Raw genomic sequence first — 20064 nt, forward strand, 5'->3', positions numbered from 1 at the left:
TATATATTTTTTTTTTAAAGGCAGTATAGCAAAATGTCCTTGTTTGTGAGATATACTTCTAGTCTGCTTAGTTACAGTTGACTTTCCTTATTGGTATTTGCTGTTGATTCTCATAAAGAGATGTGTTTGCCTAATAGACATCACGAATAAGATAATCGATAATAGGGTAACTCGGTCTAATACGCTCCAATGCCCCTCTTCATTTTCAGGGGATTGAAGCTTCTTTTACGTGTAAATTCCTTGGTGCTACAACTCGAAAATCCAAACTTCAAACTATTCAACATTGAAAGTTTGACCGTTTCACAAGGTGATGGATAATCACAGATAATATGATTGAAAAGTAATATTTGACTTGTTTACTTTGAATCACACGCCTATGATCTGTGAATACCGGGTAGAGTTTATTAAGATTTATGTTTTGACAAATTGAACTCTTAAAATCGAAAGTTCGAGTTATCTAGTTGTAGCATTAAGGAGAGGACGTGATTACATATCTTAAATATTTGCGAAAAAAAATATGTGGCGCATATACGTTCTTTGAAAAGCATAATTAATAGAAATTCTAAAAATATCGAAAATCAGGTTTTTCGTCTAAAATATTGCTTCTGGGGCTTGCTCAGGGTGAATGAAGCCCATTCTTTAATATTATACTTATTACAAAAACTTTTACCGGAAGACGAATGCTAAACGACCCTTTAAAGCTTAGCAGGTGAGGAATTCTCCTTGGAAACATTTTAACAAAAAGGTCCATTTTATGAGAGGGGCATATTGCCCAGATTGTTTTGAAACGTAAACATTTGGACCGTTTACAAAAAAAACATCTTGCACACTTTTTTGAAGCAACCTGGAAATAGAAAGCTGCGTGCAGAGCATAACCAACTATATAAGCAACATCTTGACATAAAAAACTTTAGAAATCTCGCGTTGAGTATCATACAGGCGTATCTGCAGTGATCGATTTCTCTTCGTCGATTTTCTCTTTGCATTATCGCACGAAATTCAAAAGATTTTTGAAGCATTTTACGATTCAGTACGATGAAGGATGATGAATACTTTCTACTGAGTCAAAAATAGGAGTCGAAAACAATCGCCCGGCTAAGTAAATAGCTAAAGAGAAAATCGATGAAGAGAAATCGATCACTGCAGTTACGCCCTTATGATACTGAATGCGAGAAATGATGCATTTACTACAGCGTTAGAGCAGTTTTTCCTCAAGGGGGGCGTACGACACCTTTTTACCTTACGTTCATTTCATCAGTCATTTAATCTTCATCTTCTTCTTGGCATTACGTCCACACTGGGACAGATCCTGCTTCTCAGCTTTGTTCTTATGAGCACTTCAACAGTTATTAACTGAGAGCTATCTTTGCCAAACTTGCCATTTTCGCATTCGTATATCGTGTGGCAAGTACGATTATATTTTATGCCCAGGGAAGTCCAGGAAATTTCCATTACGAAAAGATCCTAGAAAGACCGGGAATCGAACCCAGACACCTTCAGCATGGCCTTTCTTGGTAGTCGCGGACTCTAACGACACGGCTAAGGAAGGCCCCAGTCATTTCATAAGAAAAGAAATCAGACTAACTGGCCTATAGAGTTTCCGCATATTATAGGGTGTCCCAGAAAGTATGGGCACAACTTTGATAATGAAAATCATAGTACTTTTTCAAACGATCAAAAATTTTTATATTTTTGTATTTTTCTATATGTTTTTTCAACCAGCATCTGTAATAAATTTGTTTGATTTAATAATCGTTTACATTGAAAATTTTGATTTTAGAAAAATAACTAGTAAAATATGTTTTTATCAAAATCTTTCGCCGTTGTGAGTTTAAGTACATTGTATCAAAGATGTTTTACATAAATTTTTATTTGGTTTTGTTAGAGAACAAATGAAAAAATGGTAAAATTCGAAATATCTAGTATTTTTGTCTCCACATAAGACAACATCACGAAGTTATAACAATTCATGTATTTTAAATAGTAATAAAAATAATACATTTCAGAATTACGAAAGGTTAATCTCTATTCTTTTTTATAGGAAACTTAAATTTTTGATTTTTTCATGTTTTACGTAAATATAAGGATATGTTTTTTGACCATTTTCAAATCGACCACGACAGGAATCGGATTTAAAGTTCCAATACAAGTTTTACATGCTTAAGATGAAGATGAATCGAAGCCAAACCTCAAATTTTCAAGAGCACAAATCTGGAGAACCGAACGTCCGTTCAGGCTGAGAACTTAATCGATTGGTCACTATCTGGTGGTGACCAATCGATTAAGTTTTCAGCTCAAACAAATGTTCGGTTCTCCAGATCCGTGCTCTTGAAAATTTGAAGTTTGGCTTCGATTCATCTTCACCTTAGGCTTAAAATTTCAGTTTGAACAAGTGATAGTCCGATCAATTATCATATTGTCGCTGATAAATATATTTTTTCAGATTTTTACTATACGTACTTTCTGACATAGAAACAATTTTGTAAAACAAAGTCGCTCAAAAATAACGCGATTTGTGCAAGACTGATAAGAGATGCTTCAAAGAAATGTTACGTAATCAACACAATAATAATTAAATTATTCTTTAAAAAATCGCAATCTACTCTTGTTGGGCACAGTAATCAAATGTGTAAAATTTAAATTTTTATCTTCTCTAGTCTTGAAATGGCAGTATGGTAATGACGGGGTTGGTGGTCTGATGGCTACCGCTTCTGCTTCATATGCAGAAGGTCATGGGTTCAATCCCAGGCCCGTCCCTTTCCTCGTACTTTGTAGTTGTATATCTCTCACTTGCTTCTATCTTCCATTCTAAATATATCACACTCAAACTATTCGTTCATAGCAAACGCTAGAACCAGAGACGGACAAGAAACCGTTTCCCTAACGCTTCCTACTTCCACGCGCACGCCTTTCTTACGCCTGATACATAGGCAGTCTGCTAACCACAAAAGCAAACCTATCTGCCATGCCTTTCCCCCAATCCATACACTCCCGCATGAACTGACGTGGATGCAGTGGAATAAACGGTCTACGTGGGAGTCAGTTCAATGCATCATCAATTCCTCCCCCTTCCCCTCATTGGTCTGCATTCTGACGTGGCAGGTGCCATTGTTGCCTAAAAATAGCAGATCACCAGCACTTATACACTGAGGATGCCTGTTAGTCCCAAGCAGTCATTCGGTTGGTTCCTTGTGTAAGTGCAGCTGATCTGGCGATACTGGAGTGCATCCACGGGCGGCCAATCAAGCTCAAGCTCAAGCTCAAGCTCTCTAGTCTTGAAATGGCAGTATGGTGAAGTCGTGCCAATACTTTCTGGGACACCCTGTATCCGTACAAAGTAAGGATTTTGTTAAACCAACTGACTTCATTCCAATTAAAAACATTTGTAACGCTTATACAGTTATGGATCACTTTGTCGTTTAACGCCGAAAAATTCTATCAAAATATACACTTCGACGTACTATTTGGTTGCACCGCAATATAATGATGTTTTTGGCCAATGTTTAGTTTGTATTACATAGCTGTCAAAATATCGTTGTTTTCGAAAAGCATTGTCATTTGCATTCATAAGCTTCCAAAGGCAATAAAATTCAAATATTATGGCATTAACTAAGATTCAGTATGGATTCATATTTGGACAACATTTTTCTTCATTACTGACTCTGAATACAGTGCACCCCCGCTAATTTGAACGATGTCTCACGCAAACCATAGGGATTCGTTTTTAATTTCAACTTGTAGTCACCCTACGAACAATAAAAAAAAACGTTTTTATGGTCACCTCATTGGCTGTTTTGTTGTATTCTGCGTCCCATTTCACAACGTTCCATTTCACGTGCGTTCCATGAGCTAAAGATGAATCACGAGCTCGCTGCATTCTTCGGTTAGCCTAGCATCCTGAAGGTAAAAAAAGCTGGAAGAATGGGTTGGGCGGGGCATGTTGTAAGAATGCCAGAAAACAACCCTGCAAAAATGGTGTTCGCGTCCGATCCGATAGGTACAAGAAGGCGAGGAACACAGCGGGCACGGCGGGCTGACCAGGTGCTTCAATATCTGGCAAGTGTAGGCCGCAGCCGAGGATGGAGGGACATGTCGGTTTACTTTTGTATTTTTTGATTTGGATGAAATTTTGCACATGCTTTCTTTATGCCCAAAAATGCCTTTTTGCATCATCGGCTCGCCATTTTGACTCTAGCCTTACTTTTGAGAAGGGCCTAAGAAAAAAAACCCTTAATAATTTTCAAAACTTATAACTTAGAAACGGTTTGTCCGATCAGTTTGGAGTCTTCCGCAAAGTTTTAGGTTATTGTTGGGACTATCTGGAAAAAGATATACACTGTAAAAAAAAATGTTGTAATTTTTTATATATCGAAAATAAAGCTTAAAAATCAATTTTCTCAAAAATCGTATTTTTGATTTTTTTTTATTTTATTATATGTTAAAGTAAACAAAAAAATGAAGTCTTTTGCACAGTGGGTCAAGATGGAGAAATCATGGACAAAAAAGTTATGATTTTAAAAAAAAAGGTGAATTTGTTGAAAATGGTCATAATAAACTTTTCAAATGTTTCGGTAGCAATTAGCAAAATTTTCTCATATACCTTTTCTGTTGAAAATTTTGCGTAGTTTCATAAAATCGGGTCGAAAAGCATTCAAAAAGTTTATTTAGACCATATTGAAAAATCAACCTTTTTTTTTAAATCATAACTTTTTTGTCCACGATTTCTCCATCTTGACTCACTGTGCAAAAGACTTCACTTTTTGTCTACTTTAACATATAAAAAAATAAAAAAAATCAAAAATACAATTTTTGAGAAAATTGATTTTTAAGTTTATTTTTGATATATAAAAAATTACAACATTTTTTTTACAGTGTACATTTTTTTTCCATATAGTCCCAACAATAACCTAAAACATTGCGGAAGACACCAAACTGATCGGACAAACCGTTTCTAAGTTATAATTTTTTGAAAATTATTAAGGATTTTTTCTTAGGCCCTTCTTAAAAGTAAGGCTAGAGTCAAAATGGCGAGCCGATGATGCAAAAAGGCATTTTTGGGCATAAAGAAAGCATGTGCAAAATTTCATCCAAATCAAAAAATATAAAAATGAAATTTGGGAAAAAGTCGTTATTTTCTGTGGAACCGCTCAGCTGCTAAACGAGTTGTATGGCGTGGAATTGTTGACGCAGTTTTATTGTAAAACCAATAAATGAATGAATATTTTAAGCATCCCTATTCCATGTGTACTTATTTTAACCAAGAAAAGCGTTCGTATTCGTATATTCATCTCTTTCTTTATTGAAATTAGATAGATCTATGGCGTGTAAAACTATGTTTTCTTCTTAGCACCTTCCCGACCCTTCGACACATACGCCTTCACATAAAAGTCCAGGAACATTCCCAAAATGAACACTGCCTGCAGGAATCCAACCCAGTGCCAAATTCTCGGGAAGCCACAGTTCAGCCCTAGCAGGGCCGGTCGCCCAAAGTGGAAGCCCATGTGAACAAACTGCACCAGCTGCAACCGCGTCAAATATTTTTTCCATGAGCTCTGATTTCCGTACGAGGCCAAATAGTAGTAGAAATACATCACAGCGTGCACTAGCGAGTTCCAGACTCCAAGCATCATGACGTGTCCACCTGAAATTATAAGAAACATATATGAGAGAAATTACATATTTCGGTTTTGCACAGAGTCATCAATATGCAATCAGTTATATTGATGAAGAAAATCAAACATTGATTTATGAATCAATTGACTAGAAAACACAATTAAACATCTATTGAATAAACTGAAGAAACTATTAGAAGCATTCAACGTTATCTGTCAATTCGTACACTCCAGGTTAGTTATCAGAAGTCTGAAAGACTTCCTGTAAGAGCTGATGTTCCTCAAAGCAGCATTTTGGGGCCAATATTTTACAATATTTTCATATCTAACTTACCTGAGCTACCTACAGGGTTTCAAAAATCTTTGTTTGCGGATGACACAGGCCTCTCGCCAAAAGACGAAGCCTGCGTGTCTGTACTACATTATTTGCAAAAAAGATGGATTTCTAATAATGCTTTCAAAACTCAGCTAACAATATTCCCACATAAACCGAAAGCTCTTTTTTTGAAACCTTCAAATAAACAGGTTGTCACGATAGGGTCCCAATAAATTATTCTGATGAAGTTAAGTATCTAAGGCTCATGCTAGATAAAAATTTAACTTTGAAAATTCACATTCAAGCCAAATGTAACAAATATATAAAATGGCTGAATCCACTTATTAGCAAAAAAAACTAAACTTTGTCTTAAGAACTAACTTTTGATCAATTCAAAATAATTTTTTTTTAAATGATTCTAAAGCTCCATCCCTGGTATAGTACCAATGAGTTACATAGAATATCTAATGTTGAAACATTGGAACAAATGACGAATAAAATTATTCATAATTTCATCTTATAAGCAGGTGAAATCAACTCAATTTTTCTTCTTGGCATTAACGTCCTCACTGGGACAGAGCCTGCTTCTCAGCTTAGTGTTCTTATAAGCTTTCATTGCCAAAGTTGCCATTTTTGCATTCGTATATCGTGTGGCAAGTACGATGATACACTATGCCCAGGGAAGTCAAAGAAATTTCCGTTACGAAAAGATCCTGGACCGACCGGGATTCGAACCCAGACACCTTCAGCATGGTTTTGCTTTGTAGCCGCGGACTTTAACCAACGAAATGCTAATAAATGCTTAATTTAGTTTTACCAAACTATGATAATAGTGTTTTCTAATACAGAACACCTAGATTTACAAAGAAAAAAAAAGAAAGCATGATCGACTAGACTAGACCGAATCCATCAAATATAATGCAAGATCCTACCTGGAACAAATATAACCGCCAAGAAGCTCAACGTCACCATAACGGCATGATGATACACGTGTAGAAACGACACGTGCGATTGTTTCTTACGTAGAACGAAAAATACTGTATCTGCTAGATCGAGCACTTTCAACAGGAAATATCCGTACGATAGGTACAGCTCCTCGTATCCTTGCTTGGATTCACTGTAATTCACCGGTTGGCATTTGAAGGAAAAGTTTTCCCACTGCAGCATGTAGAACATCTACAAGTAATTTATGAAATGTCATTTGAAATGATAGATTCTTGGGGTTCGATCACAGTTTATATCAAAGTGAACACTTACGACTGCAATGAAATAACCCCCATTCGCAATCACTTGAACGATATTGTATATCCTGATCACAGCCTTCAGATCGTATGCCTTCCGCAGTTCCATATACTTTGGTCCACCCCGTAAAACTACATACAGATAGGTGGCAATGATCGTCACCACAGGCCATATCGTGTTGACCAGTGGGAAGTTCAAACTCCTCCGGTCTGAAACAAACCTTGAAAATCAACGGAACTGTTAAAAGTTTCCCCATCATTACGTACCTCGGTGATCGTCCATGTACTGCTGGTACTCGTCAAACATCCTGTCGATCACGAGAGCCATTTTGAGGAACTCCGCACCGGATCGAAGCTGGTCCTCCAAGCAGGATAGCCTAACGACTAACGATTCTTCCAATGAGTGGATCTGAGTTTATAAAACCTGATGGCTGATTAGCTCTAACGAAAATCCAAATTTCAATGTACAGTCGGAAATTTCGACAACAGCCGCGACTCCCAGACACTACGCCGGTTACCGACTGAACAGAGAAGTGCACCACACCAGACGGTCGAGTTTGTTCTAAACTGTAGTTGGCAAGAACATGCTGCCGCAATAGATTCAATCAATGACGTTTCCCTTGTGCAAAATCGTTTGAATTTAATGTCGCCCCGTCGGAGAAAGTAGGACCATTTGAATATGGATTGGAAATATTGATCGAAACACCGAACAGTAGTGATGACACAGTTCTAATATTTCTTATTCAAATGCCATTCGTGATGGAACATGAACAGCTCTGTACAGTTATTAATTGAGAAGTTTTTCTCTTCAAACTTCTTTTAGAAATATCTAAAGAATAACGAGAAAGATGAGGTGTTCAAAATATGATGCATGATGATAATATGATTCAATACTAATAAAGTCATTATCCAGATACATCTTTTAACTTATATTTTCCTATTAGCACGTTACACTTTATGTTATGGGCTAGCGATATCCAAGGATGGTTTATGAGCATCATCCTTAGATATAAATATAAAAGAGCTATTTCAATCAACTGAATTCTTTCAAACGACTGTTATAACCAAATCTACAACTCTCCTATTAATGCATAGTATGATCCAGTTCACAGCAATGCGCTCACTTCTTGACGTAATACTGGCGCCCGTAATCTAGCCCAGAAGGTTGTATACCACTTTATAATTCAATGAGTTAATTTCTGGTAGCCACTTTCCAAACTGTTGCACGCTGTACTTAAGTGCTTTGACCCCACGCGGATGTGTAAATTAGTCCATACTAAAACGTCTACGCCGGTATCGGGTGAGCGATAAAATGTATGTGACGAGGACGAATACGCTTTTTATTGCACCTAGATGTAACGAACGATGTGTACTGTTACTATGCGGATCATTGTGGGCATTTACAAGTTAGTACAGCAGGGTAATTCAATGAAAGTTGAACGGTTTTAAATTTCGCCAAATATTGAAGAGTTGTCAGAAATGCCAGAAGTGGGAGAAAAGACGGCTAACATCTCGCTCAGAAATAGGGAATCCATTCAATATCAAGCGTTTTATTAACCCATATCCGCCCAGCGTCCTAAAAATAGGACAGTACTTGTAGTGCAAATATCTTGAAAATAAAGAGGTTCAGAAGAAAACTGTTTTCTATAAAGTTGATCATAGGACTGCTGACTTCCACTTGGTAACTATTTTAATTCAGAATTAACTCACCAGGTGGCGCACAGACGGCAACACATGTCGCATGTAGAAGCAACATATGAAACAACTTTTCAGCGTACAAATATTTGCTTCGTTTATATCTCATTCCTGAGATGAGATACAAAATTTGGGTCTTTGACAAAGTCGATCAACTAAATAAGATCTATCCACCCAACACCACATTAGTTCGGAAAACACTCACAAGATGCCGCTAGTTGTCGAACAGTTCAGTGATGAGATACAACGTTGGTGTCTTGGACAAATATGTTCAACTGAATGAGATCTATTTGCCCGAGAACTTACTAGGCACCGTCCACAAATTACGTAACGCTCCAGGGGGAGGGGGGAGTAGGCTTAAGCGTTATGCCTCATACAAAAATGTATTATTTTTTAATACGAAAAACGTTACGGAGGGGGGAGTGGGTCGAAACTTTCCAATTTTTGTTTTACGTAATAAATGGACGCTGCCTTAGTTCGTAAAACATTCACAAGATGGTGCTAGTGGGCAGAGATTTTATTTGGTTGTATCTTAGTCCAGTTATTAGATACAAAATTGGTGTCTTCGACAAAGTTGAACAACTAAATGATACCTATTCGCATAAAACCTTATAAATACGGAAAACTCTCTCAAGATGGCGCTAGTGTGCAAAAAGTTTATTTGCTTATATCTTAGTCCAGTTATGAGATACAAAATTGATGTCTTGGACAAAGTTGAACAACTAAATGATATCTATTCGCATAAAACCGTCATAGTTCGTAAAACGCACAAGATGGCGCTAGTGAGCAAAAATTTTGTTAGTTTATTTCTCAGACTAGTGATTAGATACAAAGTTGTAGCTTAGAAAACTCTCCAAAGTTGGCGCTAGTAGGCAAACATATTATTTGCTTAAATTTCAATGCAGTGATTGGATACAAAGTTGGTGTCTTTGACAAAGCTGAAGAACTAAATGAGACCTATTCGCCTGAAAACTTATAACATCGGAAATGGGGCACATATTTTATTCACTAATATATCCGTCCACTGATTTAATCAAAAGAAAGATATTCGCCTAAAACAATTTTAGTTCGGAAGTTACTCTCATGATGGCGCTAGTCGGCAAATATTTGATGAGAAATAAATATGGTATCTTCGAAAAAGATGATCAACTAAAGGAGAAAGTTTCGATTAAACTTATTAGCTGGGAATTGATTTTATGTCCGGAACATCAAGAAAACAACCAATAAGAAATTGGTCTGCGTAGACCGAAACAATAGCTTACTTTGGATGCAAAACTCCTTCAAGTTTTGCATGAACTTATTTGACACCATTTATGAATTATCTTGAAAGCTAAAGGACAAGCTTTTGATTAGTACTAACGAAATTCTGATATTGTCAAATATACATTTGGTTCGCTGTCAGATCCGAGCCACATCGTGAACTAATAACTTGACTCAGAAAAAATATTTTGATAGTTATGTTTTCGAATTTTTTTAAATCAAGGGTGTATGTGCGCATAATAGTACTTTTAGTTTTCATGCAACTAGGAGTTTAAAAATCTTCATAGACTGGCCTGTATATGTTCATGCTCATGCCAGTGTAATTTTTGGCGCGGTGTGGGATCCACAAAGTGCCTTCCCCACTAAAAACACTCTCCTAGGTTTAGTACCATAACCCTCCGGAACCACCTTCCGGTATTACTTCGGAGGGGAGGCTAACGTACTGAGCGCATCTCTTCAATTTGTTATTCTACATGCTGAGACCTTCGGCTCCTGTTACCAGTTTTAAAGCCGTTCAACGTTGTGCCACATGCTGAGCCCTTCGGCTCCACACGTTAGTAATTCGTTAGTATCTACTATTTTCGCCCATTGGCGACCCGTCAATTTGTTAGTACCTACATGCAACATTCTGAGCCCTTCGACTCCAGTTTGTACACTACTCTGCACTCATTCAGAGCGCGTACTCACACAGTTACGACGACCTTCACCTTTTCTTTGTTCAGCTGGTAGGATTCCGAGGTCGGTCCAACGATTCCGGTTGAGCATAACTTCCGACGTACTCTACTCGACTAGTCCCCGGCGGTGGACCTAGTCTACACCGACGAAGAATTCCCCGGCAGTGAAAATTCTCCCGAGACCGATTCTTCTTTTTCTACGTTTCGAGCCGACCGGAAGGGTGCCGAAGTCAGTCCAGCGATTCCGGTGGAGCCTAGCTTTCGGTTCACTGGTGCCCCGACGACCCTAAAACCGGCGCTATGACACGTCAACTCAACTAGTCCCCGGTGGTAAACCTAGCCTACACCGACGAAGAATTAAAACTTATTATGAAATTCGATTAATCATTTTAGACATTTTTACTATGTTTAATTTTGACCAGCAGCAGAAGTAATGCGCTTGTTCAGTTGTTGATCAGCCTAGCATGTGTTGATTAGACATTGTTGAACAGAAGCTCAAGCATAATCAATGTTCAGCTACAAGAGGTTTATATTGGGCACTGGAAGGCTGATATATGAATTCAAGGATGGCGCAGACGGCAAGGTATACCGCTGACGATGGGAAGGTCTCGAGTTTGAATCCAGTATCAAGGTAATTATTAAATGTGGTTATTAATTCATGGTAAAAGTATACACTGCATTTGATGCGCAGTGTTTAGCGATTTTTGGTCATTTATTTGTTTCAAATAATTTTGTGGAAGTTGAATAAAAGCTGAGATAAATGCTCATAAAGCGATTTTGAAGTTGTAGAATAAAGTCAATATACAACGACACGCTTTAACTTCTCCAAATTTGTGTGAACAACGCCTGAACAAAGGCTTCACATGGAAATAATTAAAATGTTGTTAAACATGATGCTGAATTAAACTGCAATAATGTTGTTTGTTAAATCAGCATTGTTAAATCAATAATCCTTATTAGGCTAAGTGAAACCTGAATAAACATCATTTCAATATATGATTACAATCACCAAATGATAAGTAGCCTAATAATTTCGCCAGATTTGGTTGAACAATGTGTACGTAGCAGCTGCAAAGTAATATAATTAAGCAACTATTCAGTATTTAGTTATGAAAAGTTGCTTAATAAATGATTATAAAATAGGCAAATGTTTCTTGGGGAGTTTCATTCAATTGTGATTCTAATGATTATTTTACCGAATTGTCAGGAGTAAAAATCAAAGACTACCTCAGAGGTACAAAAATTCCTTCAAAGAACAAAAAAAGTGAATATGACTTTGACCAAAATGAGTGTATTTGACCGTTGTGCACAATTCAAGAGTTAAATGAAAAAGTCAAAGAAGGCAATAAAACATGCTAACTGTCAGCACGCTCTCTCTCTCAGAGAAAATAATTGTATCCTGCTATATAAAAGAAACGAAATATTTTGTATAGAGACTGCAGGAATGTTGGAAAAATATGTTTAATTGAAATTTAAGATGATTATAAAACGAAGCCGAACCTCGAATTTTTAAGAGCAATAGTCTAGAGAACCAAACAACGCTCTAAGCAGAAAATTTGATCGTTGTGATCATAATTAAAACGCAACCAATCCATCAAATTTTCAATGCGTACGGTTGTCAGGTTCTCTAGATCTATGAACTTTAAAGTTCGATGTTTGGCTGAGCTTTATCGGGTAATTTGAACATAACTATATCCTATATGGAAGTTTAAGTCAGCATGCTTAGTGGATTTAATTAATTAAGATTTCATGTAAATATTATTATACAAATATAGTCACCAGTAGTTCAAAACTATGACGCGCTGGAACACTTTTGAAAGCGGCATTAGATTCAGCAGCCTCAAATATATTAAAGACGCATTATTCGAACCTTGAGATACGAAAAAAGTTATTTTTGATACGCTGTTCAGTCCAAAAAATTACTTACAAACACAAGCAATCACAGACTGGACTCGGAAAAAATGAGACACACAAAAATAATCACCAAAAATTCACAATCGGATACATCTCAAATTTTCAAGGATTAAATAACTATACATCAGCTATGTCTTGACATAAATTATTTATTGAATTTCTTCCCCAAGCTGAATGTTCGTACATTTCTCTTAACACTGCTCATGAGATCTTGGGCGAGGCTTTGCATCTGTCCTACACAATTTCTCCCAGCTTTATCGGGTTTGAATGTTTTTCGGCTTTTCTTCAAACTCTTCTTCACTATCGCCCAAAACCTTCAGAGCGGACGAAGTTCTGATATGTTTGGCGGGTTCGCCTCTTTCGGGATCACTTTAACGCCCTTCGCTTCGTACCAATCCATAACAAGCTTGGCGTAATGGCACGAAGCGAGATCCGGCCAGAACAGCGTGGGGCTACGGTGAGAGCGGAAGGCGGGCAGCAAAATAACGAACGACTTGCTGGACCGTCCGCACTCGCAGATAGCCTGCCACAACAGGTACTTCTTCGCGAATTTATCCATCTTTCTCTTCTGGAACTTTTCCGGACGTTATTTGGTATCTGCCTTGATGTATGTATCGTCGTCCATTGACCAGCCACTCACGGTACAGCTTCCACGCACGCAATTTGGCCACCGTGTTTTGCTTGTCAGTCCGGTTTGACGCCTTCCTGGCCTTAAAACACGTTGCCCAGCCCGCTTCAAGGTTTGCTGGACGAACCACTTCAACGAATTGACCATTTTGGCCACGTCTAGGGTGGAAAGGTTCGAGTTATTCTTAAAGTACTGCCTTCTCTGGGTATTTCGTTTTCGGGTTTCGGCCGGTTCCAGCGCGCCGCTCGATGGCCTTCGTCTCCTGGAACATCTTCACAACGCGGGACACGGTGGAATGGTGGATTCCAAGCCATCTGTGCGACTGACCAGGATTATCGATCACCGCACCCAAGATTTGCTGGCGTAGCTCTTCTTGTTTCGAATGCATCTTGAAAACTACTTGACAGATCACGATAAAATTTTGCACGCATAAACATAACACTCTAAACAAGTATTACCTAAAACTTCATTATGTTTACCAACGCGATAAAAAGTTACAACCAAAACAAAGTTTCGCTTTTATTCCGAGTCCAATATTTACACAGAAAATGACGTTAGTTTTAGTTTTGAAATAATTAATGTTTTCTTTTTTAAGTTAATTTGTTGATATTTTTTTCTACATTTATTAACGAGATTTTAAGCTCTGGGCTAGTTCATCTCGAAATCCATGGCTTTACTATAATTTCTTACGTCACTATAATTTCTTACGTCATAAGTGACTATCTCGGGAATGAGATTCGATCCTAGGTTTTCGGCGTGAGAGGCGTGTGTTCTAACCACTACACCAGATCTGTTTCCTAGTGTAAATGTTTCTGATTTGGGAAAACAATATACTTCAGTAGAATATATTTTAAATAAGCCTGTTTTATCTTATAGAAATCTGCTAGTAATTCAATCGCACGAAAATCTACGCGAAATAAATCAGAATGCAACGCACGTTTAAATTTAACAAGGGAAAGGGAGTAATATTCTGCAAAAACAACACACATTTTTCAGTAGTTTTTTGTATTGTTTATATTTTAAGTTACCTCCAAATGTTGCATTGTACTTGCTCATACAAATACTGAATCGCTCACAATAGGCATATATTATATTCTGCTGCGGGGAAGAACTGTGGGAATACTAGAATGTTCAAAACTGTTCGCCATAGTTGACTGAAAACAAATATCAGTTTTAGATAATTGATAAATGAGTGTCAGACTCTAAACGCTAATACCCACAGTTCTTCCTCACAAATTTCTCTCACCGATCCGTAGTCCAAATCCAAAGCGCCCTCTCAGTTCCACGATGCTTCTGTAAATGTTTATGTCACTGTTTATTTGTAATACAATATATATAGTCTTATATCATATATATAAACAGTATCATCTATAGGCAAATATTTTCCAGACAATTTTGTGTTGCCCGTACTGTATTCCTTCTGTTTCTGGATTTTACCAACTACTATTGGAAGATTGATGAATTGATAACACTATTCTTGCTCGTCCACGACTTGTCGGTCAACCAATAAACTACAGCAAGTTCATGAACCGCGCCAAAATCGGGCTGGAATGGCTTTCGACGAGCAGTTTGAAAGTCCAGACGAGCTTCTATATAATAATATAAATATATTTTGTAATGATTCATAAGATTCATTTCTCAAGATATTTTGTGGTATTGTGATTTGACACTGATTTTTGCAACATATTGTTTTGTGTGAATTGAATGTGAAACGAATGTATAGTACCTATAAATTGTTGTGTTTGTGTGTGTGTGTGCTCTTGGAGCGCGTTAGGTTTAGTTCTATAACAGTCGATTAATCTGCTTGTCATCGTGTAACAGTATAAAGGTAATTGTCAGCATTCGATAGTAATGCCATTGGTTTGGTAAATATGTCTATTTAATCTTTAAAATAGCGTCTTTTGTAGGAATGAATTGTTTTAACAAATCTCCTGAAACAATCATTAAAACTTATGTCTTTACGCGAGATAAAACAATGAATTGTGTGATCGAATAACTAGTTACAATTAGACACTATTAAAAGGTGTATAAATATAGGAATAGTGAAAACAGTTTACTGACACAATGGTATACACGAATAGTGGGTATTAATTTATACACGCACAAAGGATGACTTATTAGTGTGTAAAATAGAAACACTCATCCTTTAGTTTCAACATTTTCCTAGAATAAGCAGAAATTTAAAACAATAGATACAGTATCTATTTTAGTTTTGCTTCGTTTTGTATATAAGAAGGTAACAGTGACATACATGTGACAGTACATTGACATTTATGCTCATTTTTATGACTAATATTCCATTTACTATTGGATTATTGGATAACAGTCCATAGTCTGTCGGATAGACGAATATGTGCTGAATTGGTTGGTTGATTTTACGTTGGAAACAAAACGGTATGCCTTTTATGGTTGCAGTAACTTTCAACGTTTTGTAGCTGGATTCCAGTCCAACTAAACTGATCCACAGTTTATATGCAGTTTACGACAGCTCACGACACCTAATTAGGATTTTTTTACACAACAGCCAAAACCAATCAATACAATTGCGAATTCATTTTACTTATTTTCGATTATTGTTTGCAACTGAAGCACCAAATTCCTAGCCAGTTTCAACACTGCAGGGGTATTGTGCCGCTCAGCCATTTCTGAAATAGATTTACACTTGAATAATATGCAATGAAGTTTACCGAAAACTTTAATTTACCGTTGAAAAACTTGATGATATCGGTGAAGTCCATACTGTTGGAAAGTATAATGTCCCGATAGGTTTCCAGCAAAGCCAGTGCTAAAAACAGTACAAACTGAGCTGACGCCACGTGTTTCGCTGCCCAGATAACCTCCCACACCGAAAAAATATCCGCATAAATCAGCTCTCGCTTGAAGTCCAACAGGAACCACCGGTAGCAGAAGTAGAAATGTGTATAATCTCCATGAGCGTGCATCAGGTCGTACATCTCCGAGTCCAAGATTTGGATGAGTGATCTGCAAAATCGTTTTTAGGTTTTTTCCCAAAACGTATCGTTTAACAAACTTACCTCATATTGGCAAAATGCATATCCATCGCTCCACCGTTGGGGAAGTTCTCGATCATGCGCTCCATGAACCGGCAGAAGCACCCGTAGCTGAGGGATTCGTCGTCGAAGATAACCAACAGCGGGGCCACCAGATCGCACATACCCTGCATGTAGCCGACGTCCAAGTGCTCCCACACGTAGCTGCAATGTAGTAAATAATAAAAAGATGACCATTTTTAATTTTTGACTTTCAGTTATGTTTGGAAAAAAATGTAAGAAAAATCATCTTCTGCGAATACTTCAGGAAAGAATTACTACAAAACTATCTGAATAAATTCCAAATAAAGTTAGTTAGTTTGACTATATTAACGAGATTTTTAGCCCTGGGCTAGTTCATCTCGGGTCCAAATAAAACTTGAAGAGAAGTTCTATAGATTGTTGAAAAATTTGCAAATGAATTCCAGAAAATATTTTTCAGAGAGACCTCATTGTTAAAACACGAGGGAGTATCAAGGAATTCCAAAAAAAAAAATGGGAGGGTAGGGTTTTGTTCTACTTCGTCGTAAGCGCTACTATTCGTCGTATCAAACTTTAAATGTTCCACTACGACGGATATTCAAACTTACCTGCAACATAGATTCATTATCCAAGTGTAATTTTGTGAAAGCTGATATGGTTTGTACACTTGTACACCAAAATGCAATAAAACTACTGTAGTTCGGTAAATAACTTCAGTTCAATAATCAACTTTGCACTTTTTCACCGAAATTGCATGGACGAACACGATTTGAGAGAAATGCTTAGCGATCAACGGAGCCACACCACTTTCCAACACAAGTTTCTTCCCGCCCCCGTGGGTGACTTACTTCGCCGGGCACTTATTTTCACTATGGAAAACCTTCGTACTTCTTAACTGTAGGATTTCATTCCAATCACACGCCGTAAAGCTTCAATAAATCACCAAATTTTACGTATTTTCCTCAACCGCCGCGTATAATTGAAAATGTAAACAAAGTTCAATCCGTCGTATTGAGAAAAAAAAGCTTGTGTGCATCAATGTGTGCGCGACGCTCGACGTGAAAATACGGTTCCTTTGATTGTGTTGTTTTCGCTGTACTGTGAGCAAATGCCATTATTGTATGGTCAAAAGGAATTGTGTTCATATGTTTGGGCTGGATTTTGATGACGAACAATTAATTTTAAAGGAAATTAGTATATTCCATCATGGTAAAGGAATGGAGGGAGATGCCCGTAGATCTATATATTCTAGTAAAACATTTTATTATAGTGTTGATATGTTGTGTTTTAACTATTCAATACACACAGTGAGCCATAAGCTGTGAGACGAATCTGGAAACTGATTGCGACGGAGTTGAAAACGATACGACGGACTGAGAATACGGTAAGATGCATTTTCTTTGCATTATTTCCAAAAAAAGAGATCAAGATTTATCAAAATGTTATTGTACAATGCTAAGGCCGTTTTAAGAAAGAATTGTTTGGCATCGGTTTGTATCAGCACCATTCACTGCAATACTGGAAAAATTGCAGTTCTCACTGACCAATGCTTAATACGATGGATACTAGCACATCACCCTAAATCCCAAAATTTTCTTAAGGAATCCTCAATAAGTTTCTTAAATGTACCGTTTTGTCTCATATTCTAAACATGACTCATATTCCGAGCAGTAGCGATTTTAAAGGTGACAATGGATATTTCCACAACTTTCGGATGAACAGGGTATTTGATGGGATTCCTGTAAAAACCCAGAGTAAATTGTTGGTGAAATTGGTGTGGAAATTTCTAGACAAATTTCACGAAAAGTGTATGGTGTTAGGTCAAAAAAAATTCATGGAAGATGTAAAAAAATCTAAAAGAAAATTCAGAAGAAATGTTTTGAATGAGTTAAGTAGAAAACAACAAAGAGATTTTTAAGAAAGGTTTCCTAAGAAAAGAAAATAGATAAATCATTTTCAAAGTCCATAAAAAATCTCTGCATTTTAATGCGATTTTCCTGAAATGATTCCTAGTGAATCGAAGGAGGTATCTCTGGATAAAGATTTGGGAGAAATTGATAAACATCATCCTATGTTTATCGATAGTTCATTTGCCTGAGTGTAGTTTGTTTATCCCAATATCACCCCATGTTTCTTTTAGGAATTTCTCTTAAAATTCCTCCAGGGATTATCCAAAGAAATATATTTAATACCTTTCCAAGAATTCTTTTTAAAATTTGACCTGGGATTACTCAATGCAGCTCCTCCAAAAATGTATCTAAAGATTTCTCTAACATTTCATGCGAAATTACTCCTGCCGTTCTTTCAAACAATTTCTCGTGTATTATTTCAAATAAAATCTTCATGGATTATTTAAAAGTTCATCTGAGGTTTCACATCAGCTAATACTGTAGTTAATAATCTAGTAATTCCTATTTTCTACGCAATTTATCTATGAAATCCTTCGAGATTTCCTTAAGAGCCCTGGAGTTCTTTCAGAGAACATTGTGGGAGTTCATCAAGGAGTGCTTTCAAACTTAGTCAGATGTTACTTTTTGATTTCATTCTGAAATATCTCCCGGTTTTTTTTTTTTTTTTGAAAGTATCTCAAACTAAATCCTTAGGAAGTTCGTGAAAATTACAAAATAAACTTCTAAAGAAATCTTTGTAGTTCATTTTGTTATTTATTTGACGCAAACATTGGGCAAATTTATTTATTTTTATGGCATTTCTTTCATCAAGAATTTCAAAATCAATCCCGACTCAAAAACACAACATTTAGTAAATCACAAGTTTTCCTAGAATACGCAATTGAAGCTGTATACGAATCATTGCTTTCAGGAGCTTCTTATCCAGTGTAGGTTTCCTCTTCCATGGCAATTCACTGGAAGCCTCGATAAGTTCCAGTAAACTAATATATTTTTGAACAAGAAGAACTGTAAGTTCCATCACTTTAGTCATAATTCTACAAAAAAATTCGTTCATCGTTTATTCCAACAGTCGATTTCACACCCCATATAAATGTTGTCAAAGTACAAATCTCACTCTAATCGTTCAAAAATCCTAATTCATTGTCAAAACATGGGAATCGGTTTAAAATGAGCATATTTATTTATATACCTTGATAAAACCGTATCAACATCAAAACTTGTTGAAACGTTATCGTACACCAATATGAAATAGAATATCTTGTACAATCTTTCTGTCGTTTTATAAATTATGCCAAAACTGATGTTGACAAAAAATATGCGAAAACAAATCTATTGATTAGATGGTCAAGTTCACTGTTTTTCAAAAATATAAATTTTCATATCTTGACATTGCATGGGATTCTTAGAAGCCAACTATCTGCCGTGGGGAGAATTAATAAAAAAATTTACCAAGAAATCTCCAAGATTTTGTCAGATATCCGTAAGCAGAGCCCCTTACTCAAAGCTTAACTTTTTTTAAACATTGTACAAGTTTACATGAAACATTCTAGAAAAACATCAAATCATGATAAAGCATAAGAATCAACTAAAAATTAGAATTCATTGAATATTTTATAGCAATGTTTTATAAGAAGATCATTTGCTTCAAAACTATTTTAAGATGTAGTTGAATCGAAGCCATTCCCTAAATCTTTAACAGCACAAATCTAGACAACTAAACAGCGATTCCAGCTGAAAAGTTGCTCGATCAAGTTTTGAGCTGGAATGACTCTCTGATTAACT

The 20064-nt window shown here is 36.6% G+C and overlaps 2 protein-coding genes across 3 annotated transcripts in view; both read right to left on the reverse strand.

Moving 5' to 3' along the window:
* Nucleotides 1-5275: 5275 nt before the first annotated feature.
* Nucleotides 5276-8414, reverse strand: LOC5570004 (elongation of very long chain fatty acids protein AAEL008004-like). The gene is made up of 4 exons (XM_021851529.1): nucleotides 7437-8414; nucleotides 7186-7379; nucleotides 6861-7104; nucleotides 5276-5641 (listed from the first exon to the last, which is right to left on the reverse strand). The coding sequence occupies exons 1-4, from the start codon at nucleotides 7495-7497 to the stop codon at nucleotides 5331-5333; spliced, it is 810 nt and encodes a 269-aa protein (XP_021707221.1). The 5' UTR covers nucleotides 7498-8414; the 3' UTR covers nucleotides 5276-5330.
* Nucleotides 8415-14328: 5914 nt separating this feature from the next.
* The window catches only part of LOC5570003 (small G protein signaling modulator 2), a 53233-nt gene continuing 47497 nt past the window's right edge, over nucleotides 14329-20064 (reverse strand). For both annotated transcript variants that reach the window (XM_021849901.1, XM_021849900.1), the window contains exons 12-14: nucleotides 16376-16555; nucleotides 16045-16322; nucleotides 14329-15985 (exon numbers count right to left, since the gene is read on the reverse strand). In XM_021849901.1, coding sequence (XP_021705593.1) covers nucleotides 15897-15985; nucleotides 16045-16322; nucleotides 16376-16555 — 547 coding nt within the window. In that variant the 3' untranslated portion in view covers nucleotides 14329-15896. The remainder of the gene's footprint in view (nucleotides 15986-16044; nucleotides 16323-16375; nucleotides 16556-20064) is intronic.

The sequence above is a fragment of the Aedes aegypti genome, chromosome 3, assembly GCF_002204515.2.
Source record: "Aedes aegypti strain LVP_AGWG chromosome 3, AaegL5.0 Primary Assembly, whole genome shotgun sequence".
Taxonomy (NCBI): Eukaryota; Metazoa; Arthropoda; class Insecta; order Diptera; family Culicidae; genus Aedes; species Aedes aegypti.

Excerpts from the sequence above, each read along its gene's own strand:
- LOC5570004 (XM_021851529.1), bottom strand. The coding sequence starts at position 7,497 with ATGGCTCTCGTGATCGACAGGATGTTTGACGAGTACCAGCAGTACATG. Across the intron at positions 7,380-7,436 it reads GTACATGGACGATCACCGAG|ACCGGAGGAGTTTGAACTTC; the intron begins GTACGTAATGAT and ends GGTTTGTTTCAG. Across the intron at positions 5,642-6,860 it reads GGCGGTTATATTTGTTCCAG|GTGGACACGTCATGATGCTT; the intron begins GTAGGATCTTGC and ends TTATAATTTCAG.